The sequence below is a fragment of the Lactuca serriola genome, chromosome 9 (assembly GCF_051521515.1).
Source record: "Lactuca serriola cultivar US96UC23 chromosome 9, Lser_US96UC23_V15, whole genome shotgun sequence".
Taxonomy (NCBI): Eukaryota; Viridiplantae; Streptophyta; class Magnoliopsida; order Asterales; family Asteraceae; genus Lactuca; species Lactuca serriola.
Genome location: NC_136416.1, coordinates 34,856,065 through 34,872,378, shown reverse-complemented (window position 1 = coordinate 34,872,378; position 16,314 = coordinate 34,856,065). Strand labels below are relative to the sequence as shown.

General features: G+C 33.6%; 3 protein-coding genes across 5 annotated transcripts; 2 read left to right on the top strand and 1 right to left on the bottom strand.

The window, feature by feature from the left end:
• The first annotated feature begins 841 nt into the window (after positions 1–841).
• LOC145074955 (amino acid transporter AVT1A-like) lies at positions 842–4,471 on the top strand. Of its 2 annotated transcripts, XM_079021264.1 has the most exons (13): positions 842–995; positions 1,098–1,267; positions 1,604–1,899; positions 1,993–2,207; positions 2,417–2,440; positions 2,518–2,698; positions 2,788–3,004; positions 3,150–3,285; positions 3,364–3,383; positions 3,576–3,721; positions 3,807–3,850; positions 3,943–4,005; positions 4,106–4,471. In XM_079021264.1, exons 1-13 carry the CDS (start codon positions 993–995, stop codon positions 4,196–4,198), a joined length of 1,608 nt encoding a protein of 535 aa, XP_078877390.1. In that variant the 5' UTR covers positions 842–992; the 3' UTR covers positions 4,199–4,471. The 2 variants fall into 2 exon arrangements, with proteins under 2 accessions (XP_078877390.1, XP_078877391.1); XM_079021265.1 differs by having other exon boundaries at positions 845–1,267.
• A 6,574-nt stretch (positions 4,472–11,045) lies between these two features.
• Positions 11,046–12,471, top strand: LOC145072394 (calmodulin-7-like). Its single transcript, XM_079018806.1, has 2 exons — positions 11,046–11,331; positions 11,876–12,471. The coding sequence occupies exons 1-2, from the start codon at positions 11,256–11,258 to the stop codon at positions 12,247–12,249; spliced, it is 450 nt and encodes a 149-aa protein (XP_078874932.1). The 5' UTR covers positions 11,046–11,255; the 3' UTR covers positions 12,250–12,471.
• Positions 12,472–13,816: 1,345 nt separating this feature from the next.
• On the bottom strand, positions 13,817–15,792 carry LOC145074536 (Nuclear transport factor 2 (NTF2) family protein). Of its 2 annotated transcripts, none has more exons than XM_079020892.1 (3): positions 15,606–15,792; positions 14,638–14,743; positions 13,817–14,526 (listed from the first exon to the last, which is right to left on the bottom strand). In XM_079020892.1, the coding sequence occupies exons 1-3, from the start codon at positions 15,672–15,674 to the stop codon at positions 13,955–13,957; spliced, it is 747 nt and encodes a 248-aa protein (XP_078877018.1). In that variant the 5' UTR covers positions 15,675–15,792; the 3' UTR covers positions 13,817–13,954. The 2 variants fall into 2 exon arrangements, with proteins under 2 accessions (XP_078877018.1, XP_078877017.1); XM_079020891.1 differs by having other exon boundaries at positions 14,638–14,830; positions 15,606–15,774.
• Between the last annotated feature and the right edge of the window lie 522 nt (positions 15,793–16,314).

Genomic DNA, 16,314 nt, shown 5'->3' with positions numbered 1-16,314 from the left:
TGAATTGCTTCTTAAAAAGAAAACAAACATCACCTAATAGCTAGCATTTTCTTTGAGCTGAACAAAGCAAAATCTGAGAGTAAAGTTTGGAAATGATAGCCTCTCTCTCGGTAAGCTGCTGCCGGAAGTCGGAGACTCTGATTCGAGATCGAGAAACCAAACAGATCTAGAGAGAATGAAGAATCAATTGTCCGATGATTCTGGCGTCGTAATGATGATTCCGACAATGTTATGTGGTTCTGGCATCATTACGATGGTTACAGTTGATGTCGATTGATGGTGATGGTGGTTGAGATTACCTCAAGAGATACGTAGAGAGAGAATGAGAAGAGAGATATGTAGAGAGAGAAAGATGAGAGATACATAGAGAAAGAATGTCTAAAAAATGCTCTCAAATCTTTTCGTTTTAGAAAATATTATCATTTGAACATACCCCGATTGAAAATTGATCATCAGTTGGTCCATGTCTCGACCTTCAACTGACTAACTATTTATAACAATATCTTTAGTATTTCTCAAAATCATATTTTTCATATTCCAAAAGATTGCTATTCTGTCATATTTTTCTTTTCACATACGCATGGCATGCGATCAAAGATAAAGTATAAAATTAGATGAACCAATGAGACCCATGTCAATTGTCAAGTACAAAAGAGTTTCCATTTTTTTAATAATATAACCCAATCTTATTCGGTATGACAAAACGGGTAACGAAAAGACAAATCCACCTCTCCATTCAAACCCATTATCCGCGTCGGTCGTTGTCCATGGAACTTCCATGTTACCTATTCATCTATAAACAAACATCATACTTCGACAACTGTCTGTCGATTCATCATCTCTCTCCTCCTTACTTTTCGCAACTCGCATCACGTCTACGCGATTATGACAGACAAGTCTCATGGTCGAGTAGATGCATATGAGGACGCATCAAGATCCTGACACGTACATTTACATAAATGTATCCGTGAATTAGCCTACAACTGTGATCCATGGTATTAGTAGATCGAAAAAGATAGAGAATTTTTATGACTTCTGATCTGGGTATCGCGTAAACTTTATGCGTTTTGGAATTTAATTAAATTCTGATTTAGAAGATGGCAGGTAAAGCGAAGGACACAGATTATTTCGCGATCGAAGACGATTATGATGACAACGAGAATGATGATATAGAAGCAAATAACAGTGATGATGATGACACCGATGATGCTTCCAGTCGTAGATCGTCGTTTTCTCAAGCTACCGGTCAATGGCCACAGAGTTACAAGTTAGTTTCAGTTTCATCTATTGCTTTCATATGCTTCAGTTTTGGTTTTTTTTCTTGACGTTTATATATATATGCCTGTTTTTTTGTGATTTACATTTATTTATTTTGTTAATAATCTCGAACACAATGCCATGTAGAAATGATAAGCCTATGTTCTATGATGGTTTGCAGTAAAATTAGGGTTCAACGTTGATTTTAGAAGTAGTATATATTGAACTGTTCGCTTGTTGGGTTCTTAATTTACTGATATTATAAAAAAGAAATTGAAAAAAGATGAATTAATTTTGTTTAGTTTTTTGAAGTCTTATACCCACAATATATCGATCATTATTGCAGGTATACACTTGATTCGTACTCAATTTCAGCAACACCAAGTGTGGCATTCCTTAGACGCCCATCGGGTTCTATATATTCAATGTATGAACCGGGGATTGATAGTAGTACCGCTAACTTTGGTGATAATATAAAGTCTAAGTTGCTGATAGAATGTTCAAAGGTTTTTAGCAAAGAGGATGTAGATAGGATTTCAAGAAAGATATCAACATGGTCAGGAAAGGGTTCTTTGCCTGATCAACTAATCGATGAGCTTCCCATTGCCTTTGGATGTAGCGTCACTCAGACTGTTTTCAATTGTGAGAAAAGCTCAAAATCATATATAACATCTTATCACGTTTTTGTTGATCATTCTATTAATCAGACTTTTACTGGTATATGTGTTGTATCAGCGGTGAATGTGATGGTTGGAGTTGGAGTTCTTTCTATGCCAAATACAATAGCTACCGCTGGCTGGGCTGGCGTAGGAATCCTACTCCTTTTTGCAGCAATATGTTGCTACACGGCTTATCTCATGAAACTTTGCTTCGAGAGTAAAGAAACCATTCAAACGTATCCCGATATTGGAGAAGCTGCATTTGGGAAATACGGACGCCTTACAATAGCAGTAAGTTTAATTTATTTCACTTGGTGTCCAAGATCACTAACTTATGTCGACAATAGTGTATTTGTTGCATCTTTGTAACTTATAAGAAAGATGATCTCGTTGCAACATAAATCCAAGCAAGATTGGTTTGAAAAGTTAACCACTCTATTTATTGTTAATTAATAGTTTCAGTTCGATACTGATTAATCCACTCAATTCTTTTCGTGCAGATCATTTTGTACACGTCACTCTATGTAAGTAAACTATTTCTTAGTTGTCCATGATTGGTTATTTTATAGCTCAAACCTTGATTTTGGCTATTAAAATTTAGGCATATTGTGTGGAGTTCATTATATTGGAAGGAGACAATCTCACCAGTTTGTTCCCTGGTGTATCGCTGCAATGGGGTAGCGTCAATACGGACCCGGTTCACATGTTTGCAGTTCTTTCTGCTGTGGTTATGGGATCCACGCTTTTAGTAAAAAACCCCCGAGTGATCTCATTATTTTCAGGTAAAGTTTATCATCATTAATGGTGTATATATTTCAGCTCTCCCGTTGTTGAGTTAAGAATATACAATCTTCTATCGATTTGCATGCAGCTACTGGTGTTGTGGCTACTCTTATGGTCATCATCTGTGTATTTTGGCTGGGTACAGTGAATGTGGGCTTTCATGAAAGAGGTCCACCCATAAAGTTGGGTGGCATTGCTTTCGCACTTGGTATTTATGGATTTTGCTTTTCTGGACATTGTGTGTTCCCAAATATATACCAGTCAATGGCAGATAAAACCAAGTTTACCAAGGCAATGATAATATGGTGAGACACTTTTAATTTCAATATCAATCTAAGTACTACTTGAGAAAAACGTGAAAAACTTCTCTAGAACTTGATGAGTGATGTTTCATTACTGGCTATGATATATCATAACTCTTGATCAACCTTCCACTCGATTCTTTTGCAGCTTTATTTTGTGTCTTCTGATGTATGGGAGTGTTGCAGTTGCGGGTTTTCTCATGTTTGGAGAACAATCGTTGTCCCAGATAACATTGAACATGCCTGAGGATGCAGTTGCTTCTAAAGTTGCTTTGTTGACTGTAGTAAGTGTTCATTGGTTGGTTTATTTTCATGGTTTTACTTTCGATTATGGATTTTAACATACTTTTACATATTTACAGATTATCAATCCGGTCACGAAATATCCTTTTTGTGATATAATATAACTTATAATTAAAGAAACGTAAACTTTTAATTCCTGTATTTCCAATCCCTCATGTGATCATTTCTTTAAGGTCTACAATGGAAGTTTTAAATTCATATTTGAAATGGATTTTTTTACCACAAGAGGATTATGCAAACTATTTAACAGTCGCTCCTTAACATTTCATACGTATGCCCTGTTGATGAACCCTTTGGCAAGTGCCATCGAAGAGCTGTTTCCTGCTAAAGTTGCACGTAGCAATTGGTGTTTTATTACTCTACGGATTGCACTTGTTGCATCCTCTGTCTGCATTGCGTTATCTATTCCCTTCTTCGGTATTGATCAATTAAATTACAGTGTCTTTACAATAATTTCACAACCACATTGAATGATACAGATGATTTTGTTTCTTGAATACAGGTCTTGTGATGGCTTTGATGGGTTCAGTCTTATGTATTTTGGTGGTAAGCATGCAATTTCGAGTTTAGCATTTCGTATCCTTGTTCGTTTTGTTTTATCTCTTATCATGGCTCATACGTACGTGTTTTTGGTGCAGTCTCTCATATTGCCATCTCTATGCTTTTTGATGATCAGTGGGAGTAAGGCCACGACTACGCAGGTAAACTATAAGACATAATCTGGATCATTTAATCAAAAGATTTTGTACTTCTATCCTTGTTCTTCGAAATTGACAATGAGGGTTGTTAAAATGTTTGCAGATTGGTTTGAGCATTTGTATTATGGTGTTGGGCATCGTTTGCATGGTCGTGGGAACGTACTCATCATTGGCAGATATAGCAAATGAACTCTAAATTAAGACTGCACAGTCTGGCTTAATTGTCCCATGCCTGTCTTTTTGTTGTAGTACTTCCATACATACTTTGGATCAATAAACATCATGAGTCGAATCTAGCATAGAGGCTACGAGTTGAAATCTTGGTCGAAGTTTGACTCCGGCAGCTCTAGTTTTAGATTTTTCGACTTGTGTCATTATGAATTTTGACAGCTCTTTCTCGATTCATACCATATTGCGCCAGATCCCCAATTTGCAATTGAAGACTTTAAAAGCGGAATACTTCTTTTCATTATTTTTAATAGCTCAAATAATCTTATAACAAATAGCCTTGTTTTCTTTAAGTCTCCACCATTGTAACCTTATAATAAATAGCCGATAGGGAAAGATTGATAGTCCTTAAACTTCCAATCCTACTTCCAAATCTAATAGTATAAAATGTTGTGTATTGAGTTTACAACTACATATTTTCTTGACCATAGGGTTGATGTAGATTCAAATGATTTGTTTTCTGAATTGAAATTAAGAAGTTTTCAATACTCCAGGTTGTTATTTGGAATGTTTACATTGCATAGACTCTTATTGACCTCTCAATTTGTAAAGAGAAGTTTTTGAAAAATTATTTGACGTCATCATTATCACAAATAAGATTGAATGATTTGACTACATGTCCAGAATGACATATTGAACCGTATTGATCTTGATACAACTATTAGGCTGGAGGGAGTGGTGCCACCGAAACCGCACTCCCTCCCCCGCCACATCAGCGTCATGTCATCTTTTACCACTCAAGTGTGGTTTCTTGCCACACTTTTCATTTCTTTTATTTTTTTGTTTTTTTTAAGTATTTTAATTTAATAAAACTTTTTTTAACTAATTTAATTTAATATACCTTCTATTTTAATAAAAAAAAAACATAATTCTTCATTACTTGAAAATTAAAAAAAAAAAACAGTGCATTGCGTTACCAAAAAAAAAAAAAACCACACACATGACATTTAAATAACCTTAGAAACTTAAAAAACATAAATAAAATAACTAAAGGAGAGTGGTGATTTAAAAAAAAAAAAAATTAAGAGAGAAGATTGTGTTGTGAAAAAAAATTAAATTTGATATGTGTATATATATAGGAAGGAAAGAAAAAGCAAAAGAAAAAAAAATAAAAAAAAATAAATGAATATTGCATTCAACGGTCAAATAATGACCAACCAATCACATTTCACGGTCTTCAAAGGCCGCACTGCGGTCTTAACCGCAGGAAACCGCACCCTGGGGGCGGTGTTCCCTGCTGAGGTGGCAGCCAAATGCGGTTTGGGACCGCACCACACCGTGCAGCCTTACTAATATCATTGGAATTAGCCATCATGCATATGATGGCTAGATTCCCACTTTGTAGGTTAGGGAATGATTTGGTGGTTTCCATCCATCTCAACCATTAAGAATATCCTTTCTAATCTCTATACTAATAAAAGAGTAGTCATTTTGCCAAGTGTTATAATATTAGAACTCCTAATTAATATGATGTCACTTGTTATTCTATTAATTCTCTATTTTAAATTCATTAAACCTCCTAATTAATGTGATGTTATTTGTCAATATATTTATTCTTTATTTTAAATTTTAAATTTTATATTATTGTTTTCATTAGTTTACAAATAAAAAGAGTCTAATATATATAATAAATGAATTCCACATATTTATTTGAATCAATAATTATAATTTTACATAACTAACAAAAAAAATCTCTTAATTAATAATGTATTTAAAATTTTATACAAAATAATTAATTAATAATTTTAAATTTTTTTACTATGAATATTTAATTAATTTTGTAATCGTGGTTTCCACGGGTTATAAACTAGTAAATGAAAATATTTTTGTCACATGATACTCTCTCATTAATTTGGACATATGTCATTTTTTGGTATTTTTGAATACATGTTTTTTTCCATGTGTCATTTTCTCATTGTTTGTCTTTCTTTAATTAGCACATCATATTTATACCTCAATTAATAATTACCTTAATCGAAAATAACCATTAAATTACAATATTACAACTCATATACTATTGAATATGTTTCTTTTTAAATTCAAATTTTAAATTTTAAATTTCAAATTTAAATAAATTTTTGTTTAAATCTTCATATTTAATTTTTTTTGTTTTATTTAACTCGTATAACATACGGGTCTCACAACTAGTGTTTACTATATATGTGTTCACATTAAGAGGGCGCTTGCTATAAAGATCACTGGCTATATGCAAGGTTATAAATGTTATAATCTACAATGAGTTAGACAATTAATCACAACAATCTTAATCAAATTATAACTACAACTTAACATTGTATAAAAAATGAATCTTATCATGTAACCCAAGGCGACGCATAAGATATCAAAACAATTGGAGTCGTCTTTTTTGATATGGGTAACTATTACTCTAGAATTTGTTTTTTGGATTGCAACAATACACAAGTAGGCTTTTTTCATTGATTTGTTTGGATGAACTCATTTCTAGCATTGGATTTTATAACTATAGATATATTATATACGTGGTGCTTGAGATAAGATTGCCAAAACCTCAACCAACAAATATGTTAGTAAGAATTTGAAGCCATGAATGCGATTTTAAAATATTAGTTATATGAAATATCAAGCCAAAACACTTTAGGCCCAATCTATGCTAATACATGTGAAATGTATTTTCCAAAAGGGTTGTATGAAATATCAAAATTCAAACAATTTAAGACTAATCATGTCAAATTTTGAAATTGGTCCTAGACCGGCCTAAATTGATCCTAAAATGGACTATAGTGATTATAACCAATCCTAGTCCTAGACTGGGTATCTAGTTCTTAAATAATTATGTTTTCGGTTTAAGTACCTATTTAAAACATACTTAAATAAGTTCGAAACTGAAATTATCGAACTGAAATTAGTTTCGGTCCTAAACTAGTTAAAGACTAAAATCGGTTGAAAAGTACCATCAAATCAATTAGTGTGTAGTTTTATATTATAGATTAAAATCAACCATGTGATATGTCTTTCTTTTTTTTTTTTTTCTTTTTTGGGTAAACATGCAAATTTATAGCTAAACATAATGAATGGATTGATTGTCTATGAAAGCTACCACTATGAATTAATTGATAAAAACACATTATACATGCTTCTCTCACTTGTCAATGGTTTTAAAATTGATTAAATTATTTATTAAATATTCTTCAAATTGTATAAAGCACAAATGAATCATGCAGTGAAATCTGAAATTTAATGAATGCTCTTTAATGATTTTATCTTGTAATTTATATAACAATATTTTCTTTTAAAGTTCTAACCATCTCACTTTCATCTATATTCACTATTGGTTACCAACAAACAAACGAGTGATATGTGTCCAAGTCCTCAACAACTAATTAAATAAATAGTAGTTATATTCTCACATTACTTTTTTATTAATAAAAGTAGAAATACTTGATATTTTATTATTGTATTCTAGGAAGTTTTAACTACGAGGAAATCAATGACTTTGATTATATCTTTTATATATTGAGGAAGAGTAATTATGAAACTTTGAAGATTGAATATTTAAAATATTTGAAAGACCGAAAAATTGAATATTAAGGTGCCTTTGGTTTGCTGGAATTTAACGGAATTCGGAGGAAAATGAATCTAAATCCTTATATTCCAATGTTTGGTTCAACTTTATATGATGAAATTGAAATCTTAAATGAAAAAACTTTCTATTAAATATGGAAAAATACTTTATTTTCAAGAAAATGATGGAATTAATTCACTACCATCATCACCCACCTCACCCTCACCATCACCGTCACCATCGACGCCACTACCACCATCTACCATCTCTACCACCACCATCACCTCTACCGTCACCACCACTACGATCTGGACCACCACCACCACATATCATCATCACCGCCTCCACTTTCACCACCGCTACTGCTACTGCCATTACCACCACCACCACCACCACCATCCACCACCGCCACCACCTACCGTCACCGCTACCACCATCTACCACCCCACCGCCACCACCACCACCACATATTACCGCCACCACCGCTACCACCAACGCCACCACCACCTACCATCACAACCGCTACCACCTACTGTCACCGTCGACACCATCACCACTACCACTTCTACTGCCAATTCCACCATTATCACCACCACCACTATCAACCCCCACCACCACCTCCCACCACCTCCCACCACCACCTAGCACCGCCACCGCCATCGCCACCACTTATTGTCATCATCATCACCATATACAACCCTCGCCACCGCCACCACCACCCATCATCCTCCACCGCCACAATCGCTACCATCACCATCACCTATTATCTTCTTCGTCACCATCCCCACCACTAGGGGTGTCTAAAAGAACCGCAAAACCGAAAAACCGAGCCGATCCGGTCAATCCGAAACTGAAAAAACCGAAACCACAATAAACTGAAACCGAACAAACCGGGTACATACAGGTCGGTTTCGGTTTTTATATTTAGATATCCAAGGATACCCGAACCACATAGTAGCATAAATCACGTTCATATGCTTTTTATCAACTCTAACTTATTTATCAAATGTATATTTTATGTCTATGTACTTATTCATAAGATATTCATAAAATGTACGTTTTTATGCGTAAGAGTTGAATTTTTTATTTTTATTTTTGTGAGTTTTTGGTTTTTGTAAAGAAATGATTGAAATAAAGATAGTAGTTTCGATTGATTATTATTTTTTATATTGAATGGATACCCGTGAACCGAACCGTGGTTACCCGTCTTTATATGGTTCAGTTCGGTTCGTTTTTTTAGCAATTCGGTTCGGTTTCGGTTAGTGTATGCAAGGTACCCACCCCGTTGTCACGGTTCACAATTTTATTAATATCCGATCCGAACCACCCCGTGAACACCACCACCACCACCTACCACTGCCACCGACATGGATGCTCAATTAATAAAATGAAAATTTACTATTTTATAGGTTATATAATATATCTATACATCTAAGATAGAAAACAAAGTAAACTTAATTTAAACACACAAAAAAAAGACAATTCTGCCATTTTACATGGATTACAATTCTATTTTCTATCAACCAAACATAGAGCGTGTTTGGCAAAAGTAGTTGTTAGCTGGAAGCGGGTAGCGGTTAGCTGGTAGCGGGTAGCTGGTAGCGTGTAGCTGCTAGCTGGTAGCGGGAAGCTGTAGCTTTTATTTGTTATATGAATGTTTGGCAAAAGTAGCTGGAAGCTTTTGAAATATATAAAATTACATAAAAGGACAATTGATTAAAAATAAAAAATATATATATAAATATATTTTTAAGGGTAATTATGGAAATTGATTTCAAAAGCTCTGGAGCGTTTTGTTAAAAGCTACATGAAGTAGCTTTTAAAATCGGAGCGTTTTGTTAAAACTAAAAGCTAAACGCTCGTACTGCCAAACGAAGTGTTTTGTTTAAATCAGAGCGTTTTGTCAAAAACTAAAAGCTAGAAGCTCCCAAACGCTTCCAAAAACTCCGTGCCCAACATGCCCATAATCTGGAATTAATTTTAACTTCATTTCTTGTCAACCAAATAGTATATGAAATTTGATTCAAATTCCTGACATATTCATTTTTGAATTCCAATTTCTTTACACACATTCTGCAAACCAAAAAATATCTAAGAATTATGAGTAAATTACACGAATGGTCCCTATGGTTTAGGGTAATTTGCGCGTTTGGTCTCTAACTTATTTTTTTAACTCGAAAGGTCCCTATTGTTTGTTTTTGTTACTCGCTTGGTCCCTATCTTACCTAAAAAACTTATTTTGCCATTGGTTTTTTAATTTATTTAAATAAAATACCACCAATCTCATCCACTCGTCTTATCTTACATACCCCATCATTTTCACTATTTAAATAATAATATTTTTCGGTAAGATATGGACCACTCATGTAATTTACTCAAGAATTATATATATTTCACTTTTGAAACTATAATATAAAATTAAAAAAGAAATATATTCTTGTAGGTATTATGAAAATTATATTACATAAAAATATTAACAATTTATTTTATATAAAAGAAAATCCCTTCACGATGAAAAAAAACCAAGGTTCTAAATGGCGTGTGCCGTGACTTAGCAGCAAGGTCAAACCTATGATATGGTGAGCCTTTGCGAGTCAATGACGTTTTTCAGTACGTGATAAGTTTATATACATTAAAACAAATAAATCATATAATTATAGAATTATATTAAATATATCATGTTTTAGAAGTGTTATATTATCATTTAATATAAAAAAAATTAACAAAAAAAGTCAATTGTTTTAGGTCCGATAAAAAAAAATCTCGCGTCTTGAAAAGAACTCATGTCATAACGCGATAAGGCGCGCCTTGACACGTTATTTAGTCATCAGGTTTAACAAACCCGTCTTAAATATTTTCGTAACGGCTACACCATGACGTGACTATTAGAATCATGAAAAAAATGACCCATACTAAAACTTGCTTGAACATGGACGAAAAGAAAAAGTAAAGAAAAATTGGATCGAAACCGGTCTTTAAAAAAACTCATATATTTTTTTTTTCATGTTTAGAAAAACAGAACCATTAAAAGTAAAATTGAAAATCATATTTGTTCATCTCTCCTCCCAATCCAATATATTTTTATTCCCACAACATAACATTTTGGAAATGGTAACTTTGCAAATCCTAAAAATTTAATCATTTTCCTATATTCCGCAATAAGATAAGATTTGATATGTTTTTGTGAATATCCATGTATCAGTTATTTAAAATTTAATAATCAAATGAATTGTTAGTTGTTTTGTAAAAAGAGATGGGGAGACGAGGGCAGGGCGATGAAGGCGGATGTAACGAATTTGATAAACCGATCACGTCCGGATGCAAAAGCCAAAGGAAATCAAGGAACACCACTAATATCCCATTTGCTGGTATATAACGCTAAAGCCAAACGCCATTCTTTTTTCCATTTCATTCCCCCATTTTTGATTTTTCTCTCTCGCTCGCTCTCTACTTCCCACTTCTCCACCTCCCAAACAACCAACAAATGGCGGAGCAGCTCACCGATGATCAGATCTCTGAGTTCAAGGAAGCCTTCAGCCTATTTGACAAGGATGGCGACGGTATGTTACGTCTTCCCTTATGTGACTGTTTTGTTATTGATTTGTATTTTTAATGGTGTTTCTCCATAGAATCCTATTCATAGTTTCTGATAACCTTTATATAGATGTCATTCAACTTTTTTTTTTTGAGCGAGTTTGTCTTCGTCTGATTTAGATCACGATTTGCCTTTTGAATTTCGTAAACAATTCGAAATTGCTTTTTCTGGATAGGTTGTGATTTGGATCGTCGATGTATTGACAAAATTAGAAAGAAAAACAAAAAGATAAGTGAGCAACACATATCGGGATCGAATTGAGTAATCATCGTTAGCCTATCTAGATTCTTTTAATTAATAGTTGATCTGATACTCTGATGATTATATATCATTTCTTAATGGGGTAAATGCCTTGTCCGTACATGCCGAACAGGGAATTCCGTGTTTTCTTGTAAGATTGGTTGCATATATTCAATGATTTTTGTCTGGAATAGAATCATAAAAACAAAAATCCTTCAATTATTTAGTCGAATTCGAAAATTGATTTGAAAACTGGCATGAATATATAGGTTGCATCACCACAAAGGAGCTCGGAACTGTGATGAGATCCCTAGGGCAGAATCCGACGGAGGCTGAACTCCAGGACATGATAAACGAAGTTGATGCTGACGGAAACGGAACAATCGATTTCCCGGAGTTTCTAAATCTGATGGCGAGGAAGATGAAGGACACAGATTCCGAGGAAGAACTGAAGGAGGCGTTCAGAGTTTTTGACAAGGATCAGAACGGCTTCATTTCTGCTGCGGAGCTGCGTCATGTGATGACGAATCTTGGGGAAAAGCTTACTGATGAAGAAGTCGATGAGATGATCAGGGAAGCTGATGTTGATGGTGATGGCCAAATCAACTACGAGGAGTTCGTTAAGGTTATGATGGCCAAGTAATAACCCTATAACCCTATATCTCTTTTCTTAAAATTAGTATTGTTTTTAAGGGCAAAAAGGGTTTGAAAAAAACGTTAAAACCTCAAGAGGATGATGACGATGATGATATGATGATGATGATTGAATATTGATGATGATGATAATGTTTATTCTACTGGAGGCCATGATGTTTAATTATGATGTATGTATTGTTGACAATTATATTCACATCTCCTTTCCACTTCCCCTCTTGTTCGTTGCTATTTCTTAAGATTTTTCAGGCCAAAACTTTCAGTTTGTTGTTTCGTTTCTAGGAATCGGTGGACTTGTTAACATATTTTTGAATGGTTTATTCATAAAAATGACTCTTTTTTTGGCATACTATCATAAAATATGACTTTTTTATTTTTTTGTAAAATGAATTATGCGAAAGTATATCAGTTTGCGAAATTTCTTATGGCGGAAAACAATTTGCAAAATCATAGATTGGACGAAGTCATTGACCCAATAGATTTTATAGTCGAGGAAAGCATATAAATACCACTTCATTAGTATATGTGTGTGTACATATGTTAAAATCCAAAAGTCAAAAGCTAAACTTTCTCTTTACATTCGGACAATAAGGAGAAAGTACAAACGAAATTTAAAGTCTCTCAAACCATAAGCACGTTAGGGTCTTGAAATGGAAGCAGGAAATGGCATCAAGAACCATGTAAGGAAGAAGGGGAAAAAATTAAAGAAAGATGATCCTAATTATGAATTGGAATTAGATCATGAGGTGCTTTTAAAAAAAAATATCCCCATGGATTACGAAAGGGAATTGGTCATAGTTGCAAACATTCAATTTGTCTAACGACTTATTTCTTATAACCCTTTGTGAAAATCAATGAGTTATGAGTTTTATGAAATAGATGAACATCTTGATGATGATGAATTGATGATAACATAGCCCATCTTGATGATAATGAGAACACTTATTGGTGAAGTTAATGTCGATGATCCCACCATATACAAAGAATCCATATCATTTAATGAGGCCAAGTCAGCACCCTTGAAACAGGCTTTCCAAAGGAAATAGTAATAGTAAAAATGTTGGGTGTTTTTGGTAAAAAAAGGATTTTTGTTTTAACAGAAATGTTAATAAGTATTATGTCTTTATTGAAGCTAACTCATAAGAATATTATAAAAGAAAATTGATCGTTAAAATTATCAGATTATTCCTTATATATTCCTAGTGTATACTAAGGACAAAAACAATGTAAAAACATATTGTTTTGTTCGAAGAAACTCTGAGACGCTATTGCATTTGTCGTGAGCTTCGAATTGATGGGTCAAGTCCAAAGAATAAAAGTTAGTAATGTGGCTAAAATATGAAGAATGAAAGTTAACAAAATAGTTATGTTAAATAATTCCATACAAAAGCTTTTACTTCAACAATGTCACTTCTAACTTTTAAGTTGTAATCAACCATCCAAACAAATTTCAAACCAAAAAGTTAAATTAAAAGACCCTTTCGAATCATTTTACACATGCACTATTATAGTCTTGTAAAATGCACTATTATAGTCTATAGATATAAACCACAAAATTTCACAAAATCATTCATTACATTACATAACCTTTTTATACCAAAAATACACATCAAGCATCATTTAGATGATTAATTATTCCAACTTATTCTCAACTTAAACTATGCTCAAATTCACTCATAACACTCGCTAAACCTTCACAAATCAACATGAGAAGCATGATGAACACACATACACCACCTCCCATCAATCTTCTCAAACACATTAGTCGCAAACTGTCTTCCCCAACTTTTACCCGTTGTTCTCACCATTTCAACACAAGTGACATACCCCATCTCACCTTTCACATAAACTTGCACATCCTTCACATCAATCGATAATGGAAACTCATAATCCGCCCACACAAATTCCCAACTTCCCATCACAAGTTCATAACCCGAAATCCCACTAACACCCGGGTGCACCACACACACATTTTCGTTTTTTGACCATAGTTCTTGCATGGCGGCTAAATCACCGTTTCTGAATGAGTTGTAGAATCGGGAATTGGCAGCTAAGACGGCGGTTTTGCTGTCTTCTTGGAGGAGTTTAAGGTTGTCTCGGATTTTGGCAGCTTGGGTGTAGTTTTCATCGCGAATGGCGATTTGGAGTTGTTGTTCTAGGGTTTGTTCATCGTATATGATGCTTTCGTTGCTTAGGGTTTTATCCGAATCTTCTCTTTTCACTTGACATGGTTTTGGGAAATGTGGAGATGCGTGTCTCAAAGGTACTGCACTGAACAAGTATGAAATTAGACATGACATGACAGTACAATACAAGACAAGGCAAAATGTTTTATTTATTTTTTTCTGAGAGAAGGTAAAAAGTAAAGAACGCTTACTAGGAATTCCCTTTTGCTGATTGAAATGAGAACCAGAAAAATGTTTGAGCTTCATTTCTCTTTTAGGTTTCCAGATTGCAACCAATTTGTATTGCTTCCAAGAAGACTGCAAGGAAAGTTTATCTTTTTCACCAAAAGAACTTACACAAGAACAGGGTATGCTACTAAAATCCTTGTTATTACACCAACTCACCTAAGAATTAAAAGGACTAGCATTAGACATATATACACAAATAAATGAAACTGTGTTGTTATTTCTTGCATTTTATAATCATGTAAGTGCTGAAACAGAACAAGAAATCTCACATATATCACACAACTTCTATTGGTCTGAAATAAAGTAGAAAACAGTTTTCCTCTTTTCCCAAAAAGAAGGAAGATTTTAACTTTTCATGTTACATCTATTTACATTTGATATTTGGAGGGAAGGTTTTTGAAGGGTATCCTATAGAAGGGCTCAAGATCTGGCAATAAAGGAGCACGATGGATGAGTCTTTTAATGAATGTTGTTTTTGAAGTAATATTATTTGTACTACATCTTAATCTCATCATCAAATAATAATAAAAAAGATACATGATACAGATGAGAAAGAAGCATAACACTTTGACTTCTCTAGAAACCTTTCAAATGGTCATTTTTCTATATGACAAATACTAGATCCAAAATCAGATCAAAGCGTAGTTCCTTTACAAGAAAGAGGGTATAATGTTTTATCATCTAATAGTAAAACTCTTCTCCTATTCTTCGAGCTTTGCATAATGTTTAAAGTCAAAAATCTAGAAGTCAAGATGCTAAATGATCAAAAGCTAGAAATTGATGTTGCAAACAGTAGTAGAAGGTGCTACGATCTCAAGAAACCCAAGTAAATTCTATAGTAACAGCTAAGATAAACAGCCGCAGAAATCTCGTAATGAAATCAATAACTTAGGAGATAATGGTTTAGAGAAAATAGGATATGTGTGCTTACATTGTTGATAAAGGTTGGTCGGATAATCCCAGGTCGCCCTGACAGAGTAGTGAAATTTGATACCTCCATCAATCGTGGACGAAGACGATTGAAAGGATTTGCTGTTGATCCTCAGGGATAGGATTTCAAAGGATTTGTTGGTAGTTAGCAGGAAATAAGCCGTTGCGACAATTTCTAGGGTTTATAGCATTTTGTATTGTTAATCTTTCTTGCTTATTTTTTTAGTTTAAATATCTAATTATTTTAAGAAAAAAAATGAACATAATAGCTAAGGTTTTATATAAAATAGAAAATTTTCATAATAACCATAAGTTTTGCAGGTTACTATATGCTAAAATCTAGATGGGCATTTGAAATATTTTATTTATTTATTTATTTTTTTAATTTTCATTGGCAAACAGCTATGAAAAGGGAAAATGACTTATGAAGGTAACTAACTATTTCGATTGTCCATATATAGGTAATGTTTTTTTTTTGTTCTCATTAATGAAACCAACTTGTTATTTATGTTCACATTTAGGTAATATGACCGACTATCACCTGTTTATGCTTATGTGGCAGCCACCTGACAGATTACTTGAATACGTTGCACCTACGTGGCATTGTGCATATATTCTCTTTGTTTACAGTATAAGAAGTCATTCAATTACACCCCTGATTTTGAACCCTAGATTGACGATGGCTTCTTCTTCCTCATCTTATTCTTCAA